Source organism: Semicossyphus pulcher, unplaced genomic scaffold (genome assembly GCF_022749685.1).
Source record: "Semicossyphus pulcher isolate SPU_LCO1_2020_fin unplaced genomic scaffold, fSemPul1.0.p SCAF_7, whole genome shotgun sequence".
NCBI classification, from domain to species: Eukaryota; Metazoa; Chordata; class Actinopteri; order Labriformes; family Labridae; genus Semicossyphus; species Semicossyphus pulcher.
The window spans coordinates 7,309,602-7,328,826 of record NW_027211748.1 but is presented as its reverse complement, the minus strand read 5'-3'; the positions used below and the strand labels follow the sequence as shown (position 1 = coordinate 7,328,826).

Sequence of the window (19,225 nt, the reverse complement as noted above, 5' to 3'; positions counted from 1 at the left end):
TGGATATAAATCTATAAAGATCCATCGTCCCGCTAAGTAGGATTCCCCTTCCCTCATGTCTATTTCAGTGCTTTATTAGCTGTCAGGTCGGCAGTTACTTTATGAGCGTGCTCTAAATATTCCTGACCCCGGCTTGGTTTCAGCGTCAGGGATTGCCTGCTCTTGTCTCCCAGCTGAGGTGGTTCACTGATACGCCGATAGAGTTTCAGCCGGAGCAGAGTTTGTGTTTAACTAATTGGTAAATTCGATCAGGCCGAAAGCCTCACACGGAGAAGCTGTGGTGTTCTTGCAGCTTATTATAAAAGACCATTTTTATTGAGTGATTTGCACTAATGTTTGCAGTCTTCTTGTCATAAGAGCACTTGTTGTTGATGTTGGCTTTGTAGTTTTGTTTGTGCTTAATCGTCGGCACTTGGATGAATTGACACAGCAGCTGTCCTCTGATTGTTTTAATAAAGAGAGGGACATTTGTCACTTTTTTCCCCCTCTTTAACCTCTTCTTAATTAGAGTTATCCGGTTTTTATATATGTGCTAAAACAAATTATGATGAAGTAAGAGTGACAGTGCAGCAGTTGCCAAATTCGTAGCAAAATAAACTCCGCTTTAAGCACATTCAGCGTAAGACAGTAAGGTACCATGGGTCTGACAGAGCAGGTAACTCACATTGTTCTGTTAATAATAAGAGGGACTTGACTGAGAGGGCAGTCAGGAGCAGCGTTACACTGATGTTGTGTTTCTCTCTGTCTCTGTGTCCGCCTCTTTGTGTGCGTCTGTTTTTGTGCGTAGCCACGGTCCATGTTCTGCTGATGTTGAAATCATCCTTTTGAATATTTTGAGCACTTTGGCCTTCAGCTGTATGGTTAATAGTTACTTCCACAGCTCTGCAGTGATGAGTCTCTTAATCCCCTTTTGTTTTCAGCAGAGAGTGATGCAGAAGAGACAGCTGTAGCCCTGACTAAAGGGGCTGAAGTGAAAAGAAATCCAGGTAGAGGCTCTGAGGCTCTGCCCGTTTATGCTGGGTGACTGTCGCATTATTGTGACGCGGGTGAACTGAGGTTTTTTTTTTGTTTCCTGCAATATAAATCTCTGCTAACGCAACAATAAAAGCTTCACAATTCCTCCACTTTCATTTACCTTTCATCTTTTTTTTATTACCAGTGTGTGTGCTCATTCACTTATTCAGCCTTCATGGGTAACTTTGGATCTACCACAGCCATAATAATCACACAATGGGGGCTTTCTGTACTTAATTTTCCACTTCATTGGACTTTCTGTCTTTGAATAAAGACGGGGACTCTGAATTATAATTCAGCCTTCTGGGATTAAAGCTATTAACCTTTCCTCCTCCTCCTCCTCCTCCCCTTTGCTCTTCAATGTCTGACATTTGCAGTTGGCTTTATTCTCAAGTCCATTGCTGCCATAACAGAGTGACCTCAAACTGTGCTAACTGACCATTCTGTGTTTCAGAGTTGGAAACGGACATCCCCGTGGGACCAATAGTAGGCTCAGGTACATCTGCAGCCCCACCAAATGATCCCTTATCCATCCATGTTGTTTCATCACCCTCGAAAAGTAAATGACAGCACCTTTTTAAAAACCCTGCAACACTTCAGATGCCACATTTTGGTTGGAAAGCAAGCAACCTTTTCAAAATAAAAGTCAACCAGATCTGTTTTTTTACCAGGAAATCAAAATGTTTAAGTAAAGTACAGTCAAGTTTTTTCAGTAATAAAATACTGCTTTTACTACTTCTACCACCGCTCAGCGATTGTCCTGAAGCTGCAGTGCGATACAACACTGCCCTCTGTTGCCTTGGCTTAGTATCAAACGGTGGCATGTGAAGCAGTCTGCAGGAGTTTGGGCGCATATATACTGTAAGGTTCCACAGACCTACATTTGTGTTTTATGGTGCGACCCTGCCTCTTTAATTTCTCCCAAGCTGCTGGCTCGAACTTGGCCCTCTGGCTGCTTTATGCTTCTCTACAGAAACATAATGCGTGCGCACACACTCACTCATCTTGGCTGCTTTGGCAAAGTCCCCCATCCTCCAGGGCAGTGCTCCTAGGACCCTTCCCTAACCAGCCATCACGCATTCCCATTGTCCTTTTTCTTTATCTTTCTCCTCCAGCTGCTCTGTGAAGACAAGATCTGCACCCACAGGAGTAAAACCACGCTCTTCCTTCTTTGAACTAATGTTAAACGTAGCCCTCTGCTAATGCAGCATTCTGCAGATATAGATTAACATAATATGTTAAGTGTTTCATAGGCCGTGTAAGCATCATTATAGAATATAAGACTGCTACAGTAGGTGCTCAAATTTCATCTCTCTGAATAAACTTCTCATTTCTCCACATCCTAGTTTTCTGTGCTTCTTCTTCTGTCGCCTCAACGCTTCACCAGGCACCTATTGGTTGTCCATAGGTGATCTCTAACTTCTTTTCTAACTTTATTTGAAACTCAACAGATTGTTTTGGCTCGCTTCTCCCTAACCTCGCTCGTTTTAATTCTAATGCTTATTTTTCTTTCACATTCGCTGTATTGTTTCCCACCTAAGATGCACAGGTTGTTCACAACGACAGCTAATGAGCTGATAGTTGATATTATATAGATTGGGAGACCAGAGCTAATAATCCAACTTTATAAAGCTTTAACCCCGATAATGCAGTTCTTTCTATATATGTGATATATGTGGCCTGTGCGTTGATGGATTTCCATGTCTTCTTTTCTTCTTTCTTTTCCAGTGTATGATAAGCAGGGCTTTCTGCTGCAGCTGGACACAAAACTGTGAGTACATCTGTTTATTCAACATTTCTCTTTCTTTTATTATCAATCTTTTTATTGGGAATACAAAAATACAGATGTGTAAAATTACTTCCCATCTTGCTGTAAAATGAATATCCCCATGTGCCTCAAAAACCCGCCTGGCAACAAGAAGAAAACATGGTCTCTGCATAGAAAATAACTAGAGATGCACGATATTATCGGTGCGTTATCGGTATCTGCAGATCATGGCTTGAAAATGACATATTGGCAGATATGCAATTTTTCTGCCGATATTTTCTACTGATATTTTCCGCCGATAAAACAACGCTTTAATTCTGCCTAAATGCTCGATGATTCCCTATAAAAGCTGAACGTAATGCTACGACATTAACTCGACGCGAGCATGCGCACACTGTCTGCACCACACGTCTTTCATCGAGAGTGAAGAAGGGTGCAAGATGTCTGCGGTATGGCAGTTTCTCAAAGTTTCCGAAACGGACAGCAAGGTTGATTTCATTTTATGTATTCGTTCTGACTCAGCTCAGAGCCACAGGGAGATAGACAGAGCTTTGGGGGACTTCCATAACTATAACATACACCGTCCTGCCTAGGAGAAGTAAAGGCTAATCTAGTGAACATTTCTGTCATTGAATGTGACATGTTAAGCGAGTCTCCATCATGTCCTGCGTGGGAATTTGTTATATTTAGAACAGCTGAATTGCAGGTTAGACTTTGACTTCATTAGTTTAGAAATGTTTTACAGCTTGTTCCACTGAATACTTTTCCCACCGGTTCTGGTTGATCAATGAGGGACCTTCAGCCAATTCATCTGACTTGGGTTTTTTTTTTAAATAAACACATAGATTTGAGTTGAAGTTGTAACAAACACCTGGTGACAAATGCACAAATTTAACTGCTGGTCTGATTAATATATGAAGAGATTTGTGTGGGTTGAGATGTAGTTGTAGTTTGTCCATTCATTCCACAGCAGCTGTGGTTTGTCAGAGTAAGAACACGCTACATAGACCCATTACCCAGCTGTCATTGTGTCAGCGTGTCTGTAGATGTGTATACAATTCCCTGAATTGGTTTGACACTCCTGCTCTAAACTGCCATGATAAGGCCCTTTTCTCTGGCCCTCCTGTAACCATGCAGGCAATAATCATACGCTGCCATCACCGCCCTCCCACCCAACTCGCAGGGCGCGTCTGTCCACACTCTGCACGCCCACTGTAAGCACCGTGTCAGCACGCACTTTAAGGTGGTTTTCTCATGGGTTAGTTTATCTAATAGAGCTTCTTATATTATATCTACAGCGTCATTAATTATTCTTTTAGAGCACATGGGTACAGTAGTGCAATTTATCTTCAAGGGAGTAATTACTTGTGTAATTTGGGTAATTTATTCCTAGCAGGTGGTCTGAATGATGGAAAAGCGCCCGCTTGTTTTTATTCCCACATTATTTCTCATCATCTTGAGGCCGTTTAAGGTTGAACTGCAAGTGATCCACCTTCTAGCGCACTAAAATATATTATATTAGCATACAATATATTTCGATTTTACCTTCAGGCCTCACATAGTGCTAAGACGTATGCCTCCCTCCTCTCTGTTTGTTTGAACTAGATTCATGGCATTCGTCAGGTTATTAATGATCATTCTACTAATTTGGAGGTTCTAGTTTTATCCCTGCCTGTGTGATTATTTGAACAAGGCCCCTCTGCTTTGTCATGCCACACACAGGTGATACGCGGAGCTGTTGCTGAGTTCTCCAGCTTCCTACGCAACCCATTTTTCCCTATCTCTCAGGCAGATTGTTTGACAAGCTCAGCGTTTGTGGCTTCGAAAAGTGTCAGTGTGATTGATAATCAGTTATCATGATGTGTCTGATTTATCGCTCGCTCTGTTCTTTTCATGTGCAGGACACCGGAGTTGGCATACAAGTATGGCAACCTCAGCGAAGGAGTGTGCAAGCCAGGATACGCAGCAGCAAAGATGACCGCCATCTATCCCAAGTGAGAAGGATTTGTTTATTTCACATAACGTTGCAGAAACGCAGGAAATGTGCTTCAAAAACTTCACACGCACAACCAAGAGCTTCTCAAACAAATCATTTTTAATTGGATGTCAGCAGGAGAAAAGCTAAAACTGTCACTCGCGCATACCAGCATGCATGATGTCACTACTCAAGCCAGCTTGGCCTTAAGGGTTTTGAGTCCGAAACAGAGAAGACCCCACATTCCTACCCAACGTTCCCCCGTTTCAATCGTGTTTCTATCATCTTCTCCCAAACCACAAAAACCCTGACTGTGTCCTTGTGATCCCCCTGTTACACAAAAGAACCTTTGTAGCCCGAGTACAAGGTCCCCCATCTCTCTCCTATCGTATCCCAGAGGGCTTAGAGGCTTCTCTCTATGAGCGACACCAACCAACTTCCTGTCCTGACTCATCACGAGCTTCCTGCTACCCGGCCCACACAGTCCACACGATCCTCCACGGCCCTCTCTGATGTCATTGGCTCTTTTGATTTCCCTCTTTGCGTCCGTTTGCCGCCCCTCTCAGTTCGATCTATAGGGCATTGTCCCATCAGCATTCTTGGAGCTAAGCTAATAGAGGGGTAATTTACTGCATTGCTGAACAATAGCCAGTGGCAGTTCAATGCAGTACTTGACCTAGAAATCGCCATCCAATTTCCAAGCATATAGATTGAACTGTCTTCCTGCCTCTGTGTGATATGCTGTTACAATATTCTGTTTAAAATGGAACACACATAAGATGCTCTCACAGGGTTTTAGAGAGGCTTTCCAGAGCATATGGCATAATATATACATCCAGCCATTCATTAATTTTCTTCCGTTTATCCGGGGTCGGGTTGCAGTTGCAGCAGGCTAAGCAAGTTAGCCCAAACGTCCCTCTCCCTAGCATCATTTTCCAGCATCTCAAGTCGTTACCGGGCCAGGTGGGATATATAATCCCTCCAGCGGGCTCTGGGTCTACCCCAGGGTCTCCTCCCAGTTGGACGTGCCCAGATAACCTCCACAGGGAGGCGCCCAGGAGGCATCCTGATCAGATGCCCGAACCACCTCATCCGGCTCCTTTCGATGCGAAGGAGAAGCGGCTCTATTCCAAGCTCCCTCCGGATGTCTGAGCTCCTTAACCTATCTCTCAGGCTGAGCCCAGCCAGCCTGCAAAGGAAACTCATTTTGGCGGCTTGGATCTGCGACCTCACTACCCAAAGCTCATGACCATAGGTGAGGTTTGGAACGTAGATCAAGTAGTAAATTGGGAGCTTCGCCTTCAGGCTCAGCTCCTTCTTCACCACAACAGTCTGGTACAATGCCTGAAATTACTCCTGGCACTGCACCAACCCGTCTGTCAATCTCACAATCCATTTTACACTAATTCGTGAACAAGACCCTGAAATACTTTTACTACAATTCCTTCGCTTCCCAACCGTTTACCGGCAGAGAGCCATGGCCTCAGACTTTGAGGTGCTGACTCTCATCCCAACAGCTTTGCACTCATTTGCAAACCGCCCCAGTGACTGATGGAGGTCACAGCTTGATGAAGCCAACAGAATCATATCATCTGCAAAAAGCAGAGCTGCAATTCTGAGGTCCCCAGATCGGACACTCTCCTCCCGCAGGGCTGCGCCTTGAGGTCCTGTCCATGAAAATCACCAACAGAATCGGTGACAAGGGGCACCATGTTCGACTTTGTGTGTAATATATACAAACACAGCGTATGTTAAATTGCAGCGCTACTTTGTAAGATGGACGAAGCCGTTTTGTGGAACTGCCCTGCACCTATCTGAGGGGCTCCATGTCAACAATGTCCTCCCTCCTAATGACTTCCTCTAATCAGCCGCACGTGTCGGATCAAAGTTCTGTAAAACTAGGAAACCCCCACCGGGAGCCCGCTGATTACTACCACCCTCACCCCAGTCACACGCAGGTCAATGAGCGCAATTAATGCTCTTTGTGTAACGTTGAATGCACAAGTGTAAGTGTAGGTTAGAATCTATAGTTGTGCTGTTTGTATGTGATTTATTGCGTCCTGTTTGAAAGTGAGTCGAGCAATTAGTGTCTTGTTTGTGACCTTGTGTTTTCTTTCTTAATCTCGGTCTGCTTTGTGTGTTTACCATGCAAAAACAAATCAATTGCGTCCTTGTTTACTTAAGCCCTTGTTAGCATTCTGTTTAAATAGGTGTGGCCTGCAGTTCAGCTGTTAGAGAAAACCTACTTAACCTCTAGCCGTGAGGTCCCGTGGCCGTCCCTCTAATCATCTCCTGCTTCCTCCATGTTTGTCTTCTCCGAAGCCCCCTGCCCTGCAGAATCCAATTTATTTTCCACACCTCCCCTCCCCTCTGCTTTACCCAAAACTGTTTGTATTGAAGCCCTAAATCAAGTGTTGGCAGTGAACTTGAAGCGGCACGGTTATGAAAATATTTCCCATGAGAGATGGACATAGCAAAGGAAACGAGCACAATGCGTCCCTGCGCGTTGTCTGTTTTGGGAGCCCTCACTTTTTATTTAACAACAAGCAGCGCCCCGTCTCTCTGCTTTTGTCAGGATGTCAGTGACTGACTGTCGGTCAGGGCTCACCGACTTGCAATGGTGCTGTGTTATTTATAGTCACTCTTGCCCTCAGAAGTCTCGGGTTTAATGAATCTCCATTTGTTTTGGCAGGACAGAAGTCTCTGAGTGTGTGTCAGGTGATGAACAGAACTGCCTCTTCTCTCGAGTCTCTCTCTGTGCTCTCACCGGAGGGTAATGAGGGTATCAAATATCGTTAAGGGTGCTTGGAAGAGGTTTAAGCTAACCGGAAGGCTTCCCGCTAATGTCGGCCATGTTTGGTCACTGTGCCTCGGAGCTCTACATATTTCTTTTTCATGTTCTGGTCACAAGCTATCCAAGATTCCTGCTGAGAAACAAAGGCTGCAATGGTTCTCATGTGTCCTCTCTTGGTTCCAGTTTAAAATGCCTCTGCTGGCTAATGTGGTCTGTCGGCTGTGGGAGCCATAATTTATGTTTAGTTCAAATGAGTGTGTGTGTGTGTGTGTGTGTGTGTGTGTGTGCTTTTGAGAGTAATCATCAGCCTCTTAGCAAGATGCAATCGTTTTGTCGTTGGTGGTCTGGTTTCTGCTAATGAGACTGTGCAACAATTTCTGTAACTGTCTTCTATCATAAACAAAATAATGCACACCAGCTCAATAGATCTCTCCAAGGCGCCTGGTATTGTCTTTTCTCTCAGTGTGTGTATGTGTGTGTGTGTGTTTTTGATGGATCATTGATGTCTGACACACATGCATGTTTATGTGAGCGAACTGTCTCACTCCGCTCTCGTGTCTCTCCCCGAGTTTGACAGCGGGTCATAAAAACACACATCCATCCTGAAGCCACACTCGGGTCGCAGGCGTGACTAAGAGGAAATGGCTTCTTTTGATTTCGGAGCAGCAGTTAATCAAAGCGCGCTACGCACACACACAGACTAATACAGACATACAGGATGAGGAAGAGGCGATGCTGGAAGCAGCAGTTCATGGGGCATTAAAAACATCGGTCACGGACGTGTCTTTGAATACAAACTCTGCTTGCTCCTTACTTAACACTGAAACAGAGTTACTTCATATTTCTGGCTCAAACCTCTGCTTTTCTGCATGCCTGTTGCTTTATAGTGTGCTTTTTTACAGAGAGCAACTAACTCAGTTTGTAGAAACAGTCCTGCCCCAGAGCGTTTGAAGAAAAGCACTCTGCCATGAGTATGTTGTCTAAGAAGATTTATCACAGCCGCGTGTCAGCTGTGATTTAGGCCTGGGTGGAGAGGTTATGTTGACGGGTTATGTCTCTCCCTGCCTCTCAGGTTTTATTACCCGCTTAGTCTCCAGCTACCTTGCTAATGTGTGTGCAGGCGTTGCTTGTTTTTGGAGGCTTTGGCAGGGCATTTGGGGATGCAGTTAAATTAATGACAATGAAACAAGTGGGTTTGTTTATTGCTTTGTGGCTTAAACTTTGCCCAGGACATTAACACCACTGTCCCAGGTGGGACTTATGGGAGGCCGTTGGGTCAGTCTATGGAGAGAAGAAATGGTGTGTTGGGGGAATGCACAACAACATAAATCATTCTTAATCATAGGAGTTGCAGGAGTGGCTGTGAGAGGATAAAACATGGCATATTTTCTTGTTCTTTCTGCTTATTTGATAAAATATTCTCTTTCTTCTTCCTCATGTTCTTTCCTGCGTCTCATTTCAGGTTCATGAAAGCAGCTCCCTTGTTTCTTGATCGGAACTTCAAACGTCTAGCAAAAGTCAGCAGTCATTTACCTCCATTTGGATTTAAAACACAAGGTAAGACAGGTTCTTTTGATCATTCATCTTCCACTGTGACACCTACTGTACATTTCTTTAATAACACACTGACATAATGGGTACTTTTTTGATCTGCTGTGTTGACATGCTTTCATTAGGGGGGGCATTATGCTCATTTCAAGCTTCCTATTTCACTCTGTGATACCTGTGGAGGAGCTTAGCATAATGTACAGTAAAAAACTGCTCATTGTTCTCACACTGGTGCTCTGTGCAGGTCCTCAAACAGCCTCTGCCTGAAACGACTCAGCTCTGTCCCTTTAAGAAACCCCGCCCCTACACGCCCGCTTCCTTCTGATTGGCCAACTTTCTGTGACATTAAAAAGTGCAGTGTGTAGAAAAAAACGTGTGAAACCTGGCGTTCACAGCAGCCTGCAGGCTGAGCTGAGAAGCCTGGGGATTACTCCAACACACTTTAACCTACAGATTTGAAACCACGTTTAGTCTGGACGTCGTAACATTATATATATATATATATATATATATATATATATATATATATATGTGTTAAAATGTGAAACAGCACAATACCCCCTCTTTAAAGCCTATGCTGATTGGGTGTTCTCAGAGCCACTAGCACAGTATCAAGCTCAGATTCGAGTATTGAGTTACAGTTTTGTTCTCAGTTGCTAATGTGACACAGAGGTGAGTAAATACAACAAAAATGAGGGGTAGCCAGCCTTTTTTCCCTCACCGTCAGGACGTCGGTGCCTAATACTCTACCTGCTTGTGGGATCACTGACGTGCCTTATAAGGCTGATTAAAAAATGCTTAGCAGTTATCCCGTCCAAATACCTGCTTTATTTAAGCTCTCTCCATCATCAAGGTTTCACTCTGAGTCACCCCGGCTCAGCTGTGAAGAATGCCAATGTTCTGCCTCGTTGCTCTCTTCATCATTTGTCATTGTTGCCGGGCTGCTGTTTTTGGCAGCGTCAGGTTCGTTACTCTGCTTTGTCCTGAGTCGAGACAATAATTCAGCACGGTGTACATTTAGTCACCTTTAGTCTCTGCCAAAGGCATGCTATCATCAATAAGTTATGCAAGCAGCTTGTTTTTAAATACTCCCTCTGTTTGTTTATTCATGGAAGCATTCAGTTACTGAGCGGCATCCTTTTGTAATGTCAGAAATGACCTCATCTGTCTCAAATGATCCATGCTCATTTACTGTCTCTAAGGGTTTCACACCTAACGTCTGTTCGTCTGATGCAAATCAAACACCAAATAGTTACAATGTTGCATTTTGCCTCGAGTTTGGTTTGTGTTCCCACGGCAGCTTTTACCAACGGACCAAAAGTGTTGATGTCTGATTAGTCAGAATTACCACGTGGAAAAAACTCCCTGAAGTAAACAGAGAGAGAGCGCACTCCTCGCTCACACTCAACACAATCGTGGACTTTTTAACTTTTTTTTTACTTCTAACCGACAGCTCGATCAGTTCCTTCCTCCTTTAGTTTTTCTCTGAACAGTTTGAACACCTCCGAATTCTTGTGCTTTTCCACGTGCATTTTTGAAATTGTTTGGTCAGCCCGTATTTCTATTAGAGCCCTCACCTCATCACTCAACCAAGTTTGTCCTCTGCTCATCTGGCCGCCTCTGCAAGTGTCAACATCCATTCACAACCTTCCATGCAGCTTTTTGGTTTGCTTCCTATATTAGGTCCTACTTCAAGTCTGTTTATGTTCTCACCTGAATCGAACCGGACCGTGGTTCGTTTGGAAAACGGACCGAGTCCCGTTTGTCTGCCTGACTGTGCTCCAGTAGTAGAGTTTGAATGCTTGTTCTCACCTGTCCAAACGAAGCGGACTTTCCGAGTAAAGTTTCCACCCCAAGTTTCAAAAGCTGGTTGCATTTAACGTAAGGAGCTGGTGAAGCATTTAATGAACATTTCACATGTTGTGCTTTTATGCTTATCTAATATTTAGTTTGCAGGTAACTTCAGTGAACATGACTTCGGCTGCTGCTCAGCCAACAAAAGGTGATTAGATATATTTGAGCTGCAGCTGTTGGAAGGTTAATAATCTAATGAGATTCAGTCAGGGATTCTCATTCAAGATTTGAATCCATTTAAAAAATCCCATCCCTACGTCTGGGTTAAATTTTCATGTCTGAAAAAATCTTATTTGAAATCGTATTTGACAGGTGACTCCTAAACATCTGAGCGTCTTTGAGTGTCAGTTTCCAAAACAGTCCTTGGAGCTGGAGGATGTTTCAGAGAGGAGGATTACAGAGTGGATTAGTCAAATCAAAATAACACGCGGCATTCTCCACAAATAAAACCTTTCCTCAAAGTCTGCATGTGTTACTGTGGCAAAATGCCCTGAAGGTAACCTGCTATATGACATATTAAACAGTTGTTCCCCCCTGGGCTCAGCCAGTCACATAATATTGTGACCAGGTGGACATTTTTTTAGTCCAAAATAGACTCATTGTACCACGGCCGTGTGTCTTCTCCTTTATTTACACTCCCAGCACCAAAGGCTAGTGATTGTGATCATAACAACCTCATGCGTGATGTGCATTTTGCAGGATTAATTCTATCTTGGTAGCAGGAGACTCATGTCCCCCAACACTCTGACTGTAATGCCTCCGCGCACACGGTGCTTGTTATCTGACCTTACACACACTCCAGCTCTTCAGATATCAGACCAGCAGACAGTGCCATGGGAACTGAAGAGATAACACTAACCTGGCCTCAGTGACATGCTCTGTCACATAGTTTCCAATACTTAAGATCAGGAGGTACAGTGAATGTTACCATTGTGCATTGGAAAGTTCTCCACTGTCATACAAACACACACACACTGTCTGAGTGTGTATCAAAGGAGCGCTCCCTGTGTGAGTGTCACACCTGGTTTCTGTTTTCTCCACGGACTGCCATGGCAGTGGGGTTTCCCTTTTAGTGGTACTCATGTGGAGAGATGATACGTGTGGATCTTGAATAGAACGCCACAAAGGATTCCAAATTGGGAACGTGGAGTGGTGGTGTGTGGGGGCGGGAGTTTTATTTTTACTTTTCATTCTGCCAAGAGGTATCTCTGACACACATCTAGCCTGGCCTGAGAACGGTAAAGCTGATCCGGTCTAAGACAAAGCCCAGAGCTGTGAGCTCGGAGCGATCCATTTGACTAATATGCTTTATTAAGCAGTAATAGTTAAATGTTATGCTTACAATAAATCTCTCTCTTAAATCATATCTCTCTGCAGTCCAAAGTGGACTTAGTAAACCTAAAGGGATTAAGCTAACTGAGAGAGGCCTTCATACAGTATTTCCTACAAGCAGTTGTTGATGACAGACGTTCACAGGAATGAGCTCCTAATTAAGCGGAGTGCAGTTCACACTAATGTTGTATTTATTTTGATTATAAAGCTTATTGCATGGATATAACCAGAATATGATTTACACAAGCTCTAACATGAGGCCAGAGCAGGTGAAGAAGTATAGGACGATGGTTTATTGGAGCTCCTGAGGTGTCATTCCTAGAACCATATGTAGAAAATAAATGAGGTTGTGTCCTGATCACTTAATGCAAAGTATTGATAAATGACATTACTGGGCTATAATTATCACTGTGGATTATCACCGCCCTTTGTTGTTTAATGCATACAGCACCGTAAAATGAGACGGAGAAAACATGTTAATCTACAAAGCAGCACAAGCAGCAAAGTCCTTCCCATCCCTCCCGTCACTCATTGTGGTGTAAATTTCTTTATCCTTCATCCTGATCAGTCGACGATCAGTTGACCTTCTTCCTCCCGCCGCTCCACATGCTGGCCCTTTAATCGTCTTCGTCGGACAAGGTTCAGATTTACTTCTCCTCTCACTCTCTTGGGATCAATGGAGAAGCGTCTCTCTGCTGCTTCTCCTGCGTTTTGTTCTGCCAACTTGACACATGACAGCATTCCAGTTCGACTGTTTTTCTCCGTGCCGCCACGGCGACCAGTAAATGTGAAGTGGAAAAAAAATCATGCATCACTGCACAGACAAGTAGATAAATAATGAATGTGCACAGGCTTCTAATTGAGAAAAAAATAAAGCGATGATGGCGGTCTACCCCGCAGTTAACGTCACATAACCGCTGTATTGCGGCCATGTGGTTACCGTCACAGCTCTATGTAAAGTACATCAAATGAAGCACATACACCATTATGGAACTTTACGTACAGGTAGGAGTGTGGATAAATATTCATACACTTGAGTATCAGGATGGTATGTTTTGTGATACTGTATGGATTTTAAATGATTGTTTACAAGCAGATTTTTTTTTTCTTAATGATATAAGCAGATGTTAATTTTCTTGAGTGGCACAAAAAGTAGTGCAAAAGATGAAACGTTTTCTGTTTGTGTCAATTTGATTGTCGTCCTTTATACAAGGGGTGGGACAAAATATCAATACAGCAAAATATCGTCGTCCTGACTCGTGCAATAGAATTATCTACAATGCGATTTTGACTCACAGCGTCACTACGTCATGGCTCTTCGCGGTGGCGCTTTTGACATGAATGAGGGTAACGTGAACGGAAATTAATTAGCCGAAGAAGTTAATCAGATATCGTGATGTATCATTACATGATTGTCTTGCAATATATTGATTATGTCAGAATCGCTGTATAGTGATATTATCGTTATTGTCGGCCGCGTATCGCATATCATATCGCGAGTTACCCTGCGATTCCCACCACTACTCTATAATATAAGTTTTTTTAAGATTTAGATTTTAAAAATGAGTTAAATAAAATCAGTTGCCTGACTTACAGGACTGCAATATATATTGAATCGTAACCCATGTATCGCAAACTTTCACCAGTTTCTTGCCATTACACGGCCATGGACGGGAAGAGACGGGACCGACAGACAACAAAATACATCTTAGTTTAGTTCAGTATCATCTTTTTGACTGTTTGAGTTGTTGCGCAGCTTAACAAATACCTCCCTCACATTGTTCTTTATACTGTTTAGGCTAGGCTCTTCCCAACAATGTGTCTGTGTTTACGTGTCATGCGATGCTTCCGACCTTCCTCTTTGTTAGCAGCAAAGATTTTTGTTTTTCGAGTTCCACGTTGGAGTCGTGTCTGAACCTCCAGCCATTCGTCTTTGGCTGGACATGAGACATACTTTGCTGAAATGTTTACCCCGGGTACTTACAACAATTAGCTTCCCTGTCGTCCTCTGGAAGAGAGTCGTGCCCATTGGGATTTTTCACTTATCACCCGCTTGGATCCAGGTGTGGTCCTCAGCCTCGTGTTTATGCCGCTCGGGGTGATGCTTGACGCCAGACATCGACACCACATCCAAACAATGGGCTGTTGCTCCGCTGGCCTCTCCTCAGCAGGTTAATCATTAGGACCGTTAGCCAGGGTGAATGGGGCTGCGATACGTCTTCTTTGAGGCCCCAGTCTAAACTCTCTTGTTCTCACTCTCCCTTTTCTCTCACTCTTGCTGTTTCTCTTGGCCCCCCTTTGCAGACTTTGAGCTATATGGTAGAAATATTAAGTGAAGTAGAGAGGGCAATGAAAAGACCTCTCATTTTTAACAATGTAGCACAGGGAGGCTCCCTTTTCTCCATGTGGGATCCATATAAAAGAAGGATGATTTACTGACATTGTAGTTAAATCCAAGTAGCCCCTCTACTGTGCTTCTGCATTACTGCACATGTAATGTGGAGTAAAGAACTGTAATGGAATCTGCACATTTGGGAAGGTATGAAAGGTGAGTTAGAAGCACGAGAGGCCTAAAAATGGTCAGGAGCAGGGAGAAATATACGACACATCTCCGGCTGGAAGAATGACCGCAGCAGAATGCCCTGTAGAACATGGCAGGAATGTGTGCTATGGCTAAACATCCCCGTTTTTCACCCCGCGATCGGAGGGGTGCTAGCCTCGCACGGAGACGAGCTCACCATCGCCCACTTCACTTAACTTTAGGAGAATGTGCTTGTTTGAAAACAGCATTCCTCTCTGAGTGCTTTTATGGGAGAGTTTCTACATACACACGCATACCATCCCCAAACCCTGTATGTCTGCCTCTCCCAGATTCACTCCCCTTTAGGACCACAACAGCTTTTTCCCCTCTGTAATCCCATCACGGCTGTGTCTGAGGCCTGATTGGTTACTCCTTATCTGCGGCTGAATAAACGGAGAGAGGTGTTCTGTCCTCCAACTGTCTGAAGACCACCTAGATTGCTATTTCAAGAGCTGCATGTTGAAGTCTATGGCAGTCTGTTAATCTTTTTAAAGGGGCAGTTCCCCCAGGTTTGGATTCCCTAAAACGGACCCACTGCTGATTGACACAGGAAGAAAACGCAGTGTTCAGATGAGGAAATAAAGTATCTTTGACACTTGCTGTATGAGATGTCTCCCAAGCATTGCCAGAAAAGCAATTATTCACCAGTGTGTTTATACACAAACTGCTAAAAGTGTATAAGCTCTTGTAAGAAGTGCATTTTTAATATTGTGTAGCGCACTTAACATATCCTCTATTTCTTTCCTTTCCTCTGCAGAGAGAATCATAGACAGCATTTTAACTATCACGAAAAATTACGGACTGGGAGAGGCGCTGGACAGGTACTTATCACTACTCACAAACATCAACAGGAAGTCCTGTTGTGCGTATCTATCAGATCTTAGTTGTAACTTCTGACCTTCTCTCTTTGCAGTCTCAGCTGTAAAAGATGCATCATCGTGGGGAACGGGGGCATCCTGTCCAACAAGTCTCTGGGATCCCGTATAGATGACTACGATGTTGTTGTCAGGTAGGTTGATGTCACAGTAGATGACGATGTAAGATCAGGATGGAAACAATCCTTATCCAAAGTGCATATCCAGTAGTTGATGCCAAACCCAAATTCCACTCACTAAGACTTTTGTGTGTGTGTTGGCAGGTTAAATGAAGCCCCAGTAAACGGTTACAGCAAAGACGTCGGGACCAAAACCACCTTAAGGATTACCTATCCGGAGGGAGCTATCCAGAAGCCGGAGAGCTACGAGAAAGACTCCCTTTTTGTATTTTCTGCTTTCAAACCGCTGGACTTCAAGTGGCTCAAACACATGGTCTTCAAGGAGAAGCTGGTAAGGATTTTTTTTTTATTATTGTGATTGAAAGTGATCATCTTGAACAGATCTTTGAACGACAACTCGCAGCAGATTTTGCTAACAGATGTGAAATCCTTTCCTGCACCCACTAAATTCCACTGCCAAAGATTTTGACTTCTGTGTTTGTAAATGTGTCGGAATATCTGAGCAATGTGGGTATTTTTAGCCGAACATAGCAGTGGATCCTCTGATCACATTCTGTACATTCCTCCGGGTGGAAATGCAAAGTGTTTCTGTTAAAGAGGACAGCGTGAATCTCTATTGTATCATTCAGATGTTTTACATGCTTCGGATGCTTAACATGGAAAGAAGAGTTGTCCGTGTTATTCCTTCTTCAAGAGCAAATTTCCTCCTGCTTCATGGCCATTTATGCGAAATTATGTTGAATTAATTTCATGACAAATCTTGTGGGTGTCCTTCAGAACCGTTATAATTGGGTCAAACTTAAAGACTGAGCTGGCTTGCCCTTATCTTTATCTTTTTAAGTCTTACAAAAGGCTGTCGTTTTCAATAGCTCCTGCGTCCTTTATATCCACGGTCAGGAAAATAGCTCCCATAAGCACTCACATTTTGTTCTCTAGTGTCTCTCTGGGATTATTTTTAGTCCATTCATCTACAGAACAGTGTGAGGACTCAGTAAAAGCTCTTCATACAGTCATTAAAGTGGAGGTAGTCGTATTTTAGAGGATCACATCAGTGTTTTATGTCTTTTAGCTCATTTATTGAAAAACCTTCATCACTTAACATTGTTGCTGGTCGTTTTTCGAAGGCAGGGAGGTTTGAACATTGGGCATTTCTTCATCTGAATGTTTAATATATTTCCCAGGCACTGTTAAAGATTACTGCAATATGTTGTAAAAATAGCAAATGTGTTAAACATGCAAAAGCTCCTGTGAGGAGTTTTAAGCTTGACTTAACTTAATACTGATGTCTCTTTATGAGCTGCAAAAGCAAACAAGACCATCAGCGACAAGACTGATTATATTTTTATAGTTATTTTTTATGCATGTAACTTGGGGTGGGCGATATGGCTTTTCATATCTCGATAACGATATATATAGCGTTCATGTTTTCTGCTAATTTAATAAATAATTAGTCTGTATGAAATAACCACATGGTAAAGCCTATTTATGGATAATCATCTGTGAATTAAATACTTGACAAATAAAAAGTACTGAGTTTCTGTTTTCGCTTGGACTGAGCCTGAGTCCTTTTCTGCACGTTAATGTCCGTGTTAACAAACAGCGCCTCCCTATATGCTTCGCTCCAGGCTCACTCTCACGTGCACGGATTAGAACGTAAAGCGTTGTTAAAATGACGTAAAAATAGCCATAAAGCAGTTCAGCTGCTATCACGATAGAGACGATATAGAAAAACACATACGATAGACATTTTGTCACATTGCCCAGCCCTACATGTAACCACTGCTGGGTGTCAGATGAGGCGACTAACTTGGCGCTGCTAAATCATCCTCCTTTCTATATTTTCCACTGCAAACGCTCACAGCGAGTGATATGATTGAATGTTAAAGAAAGCAGGATGAGGGTATTTGTTAAACACTTCTTCCACACGTACAGGACGAGATCAGCTAAGAGATAAGAGGCAACACTTCGTCCACAGGGAGCGCCAAAATCAACACGAGCTTTAAAGCAAAGGCGAATACAGGGCGAACGGCTAAACTCTCTTTACCTCGCTGCCGTGAGGGATGCTTCTGTCCGACAGTTTAACCCTGAACTGGGGAAACCGTCTTTGTTTCCATGCACAGCTGTGTGACTTTGAGGGAGCAGCAGCCAGCTGGATTTCTACAAGGTGACATTTGTCAAAGTATTACAGGCCTGAGTGAAGAAAGGAGGAAAGGACAATAGCATTATAATAAGCTCTGAAAGGACATGCAGTGGAAAGCTGAAACTAAGCAGCGGTGTGAATGTGGATTGCAGGTGGAGAGAATAGAGGAGAGAGAGATGGAAAGGGTAAAGGGATAATAGCAGGGGAAAAGAAAATGAGCAGTGGAAGGCAACAGTGAAGTCAAATGGAGGAAAATAGCCTGCTTGGCTGGCTGATGGCCTCCTTAACCTTTGATAGGGCCCAGATTTCTCTGCTGCGTCGGAGGGAGAGGACAGTGGAAATGGCTGCCTGGGATAATTGATCTGGCCCCTGGCGTCCGACTCAGCTCGCTTTGATCTGCTGAGGACGGAAGAATGTTTCTCATTGGTTAAAAATCAGGGAACAAAAAGAGTGCAGTCTTTTGTCTGGAGCTTTGATGATGATGTGGAAGAAGAGAGCGGGCAGATGTGTTCGGGCCAGGGTGATTGGATTTACTTATCGGTATTATTAATAAGCTGAGCTCGTTGTGTCGACACAATCATGCATACGTATTCATTAATTTCAGGTTAGCAGCTCACAACCACTTCTCATTGCTGTTTTTACACTTGATGAATCCATTATCAAAACAGTTGGCCATTATTTTTGTCCATCCACTGATCAGTTTCTAAACATGCTCAACCAATTTCAACTTTGCACGCAGGAGTCCAGGCTCCAAGAATCGCAGTGTGAGTTTGTTACTCAGTCAGTTGGTTCTGCTCTGTCTGTTACCTCTGCATCGTGCCAGCTGATTCCTGTTAGAGTAGGACTCTGAGCTGATCTGTCTGCGCCTGATCTTTCCCCTCTTTGTCTTGCTCTAGTTGTAACATTATGACCGCTGACAGGTCGAGTGAATAACATTGATTATCTTGTTACAGTGGCACCTGTTAGTGGGTGGGATATGTCAGGCAGCAAGTGAACATATCGTCCTTGAAGTTTATGTGTGTGTAAAAAATGGGCAAGTGTAAGGATGTGAGCGACTTTGACAAGGGCCAAATTGTGATTGCTAGACGACTGGGTCAGAGCGTCTCAGAAACTGCAGCTCTTGTGGGGTGTTCCCGCTCTGCAGTGGTCAGTGCCTACAAAAAGTGACCTGTGTGATTTGATCCAACAGAAGAGCTACTGAAGCTCAAATTGCTGTAAAAGTTGA

General features: G+C 43.5%; 1 protein-coding gene across 6 annotated transcripts in view; it reads left to right on the top strand.

The window, feature by feature from the left end:
• st3gal3b (ST3 beta-galactoside alpha-2,3-sialyltransferase 3b) overlaps positions 1–19,225 on the top strand; it is a 57,922-nt gene that overhangs the window by 22,720 nt on the left and 15,977 nt on the right. For 2 of the 6 annotated variants that reach the window (XM_069684591.1, XM_069684590.1), the window contains exons 3-10: positions 921–986; positions 1,469–1,573; positions 2,743–2,785; positions 4,684–4,776; positions 9,014–9,108; positions 15,624–15,687; positions 15,780–15,875; positions 16,005–16,191. In XM_069684591.1, coding sequence (XP_069540692.1) covers positions 921–986; positions 1,469–1,573; positions 2,743–2,785; positions 4,684–4,776; positions 9,014–9,108; positions 15,624–15,687; positions 15,780–15,875; positions 16,005–16,191 — 749 coding nt within the window. The remainder of the gene's footprint in view (positions 1–920; positions 987–1,468; positions 1,574–2,742; positions 2,786–4,683; positions 4,777–9,013; positions 9,109–15,623; positions 15,688–15,779; positions 15,876–16,004; positions 16,192–19,225) is intronic. The other 4 variants (XM_069684594.1, XM_069684592.1, XM_069684593.1 and 1 more) reach the window with 4 other exon arrangements.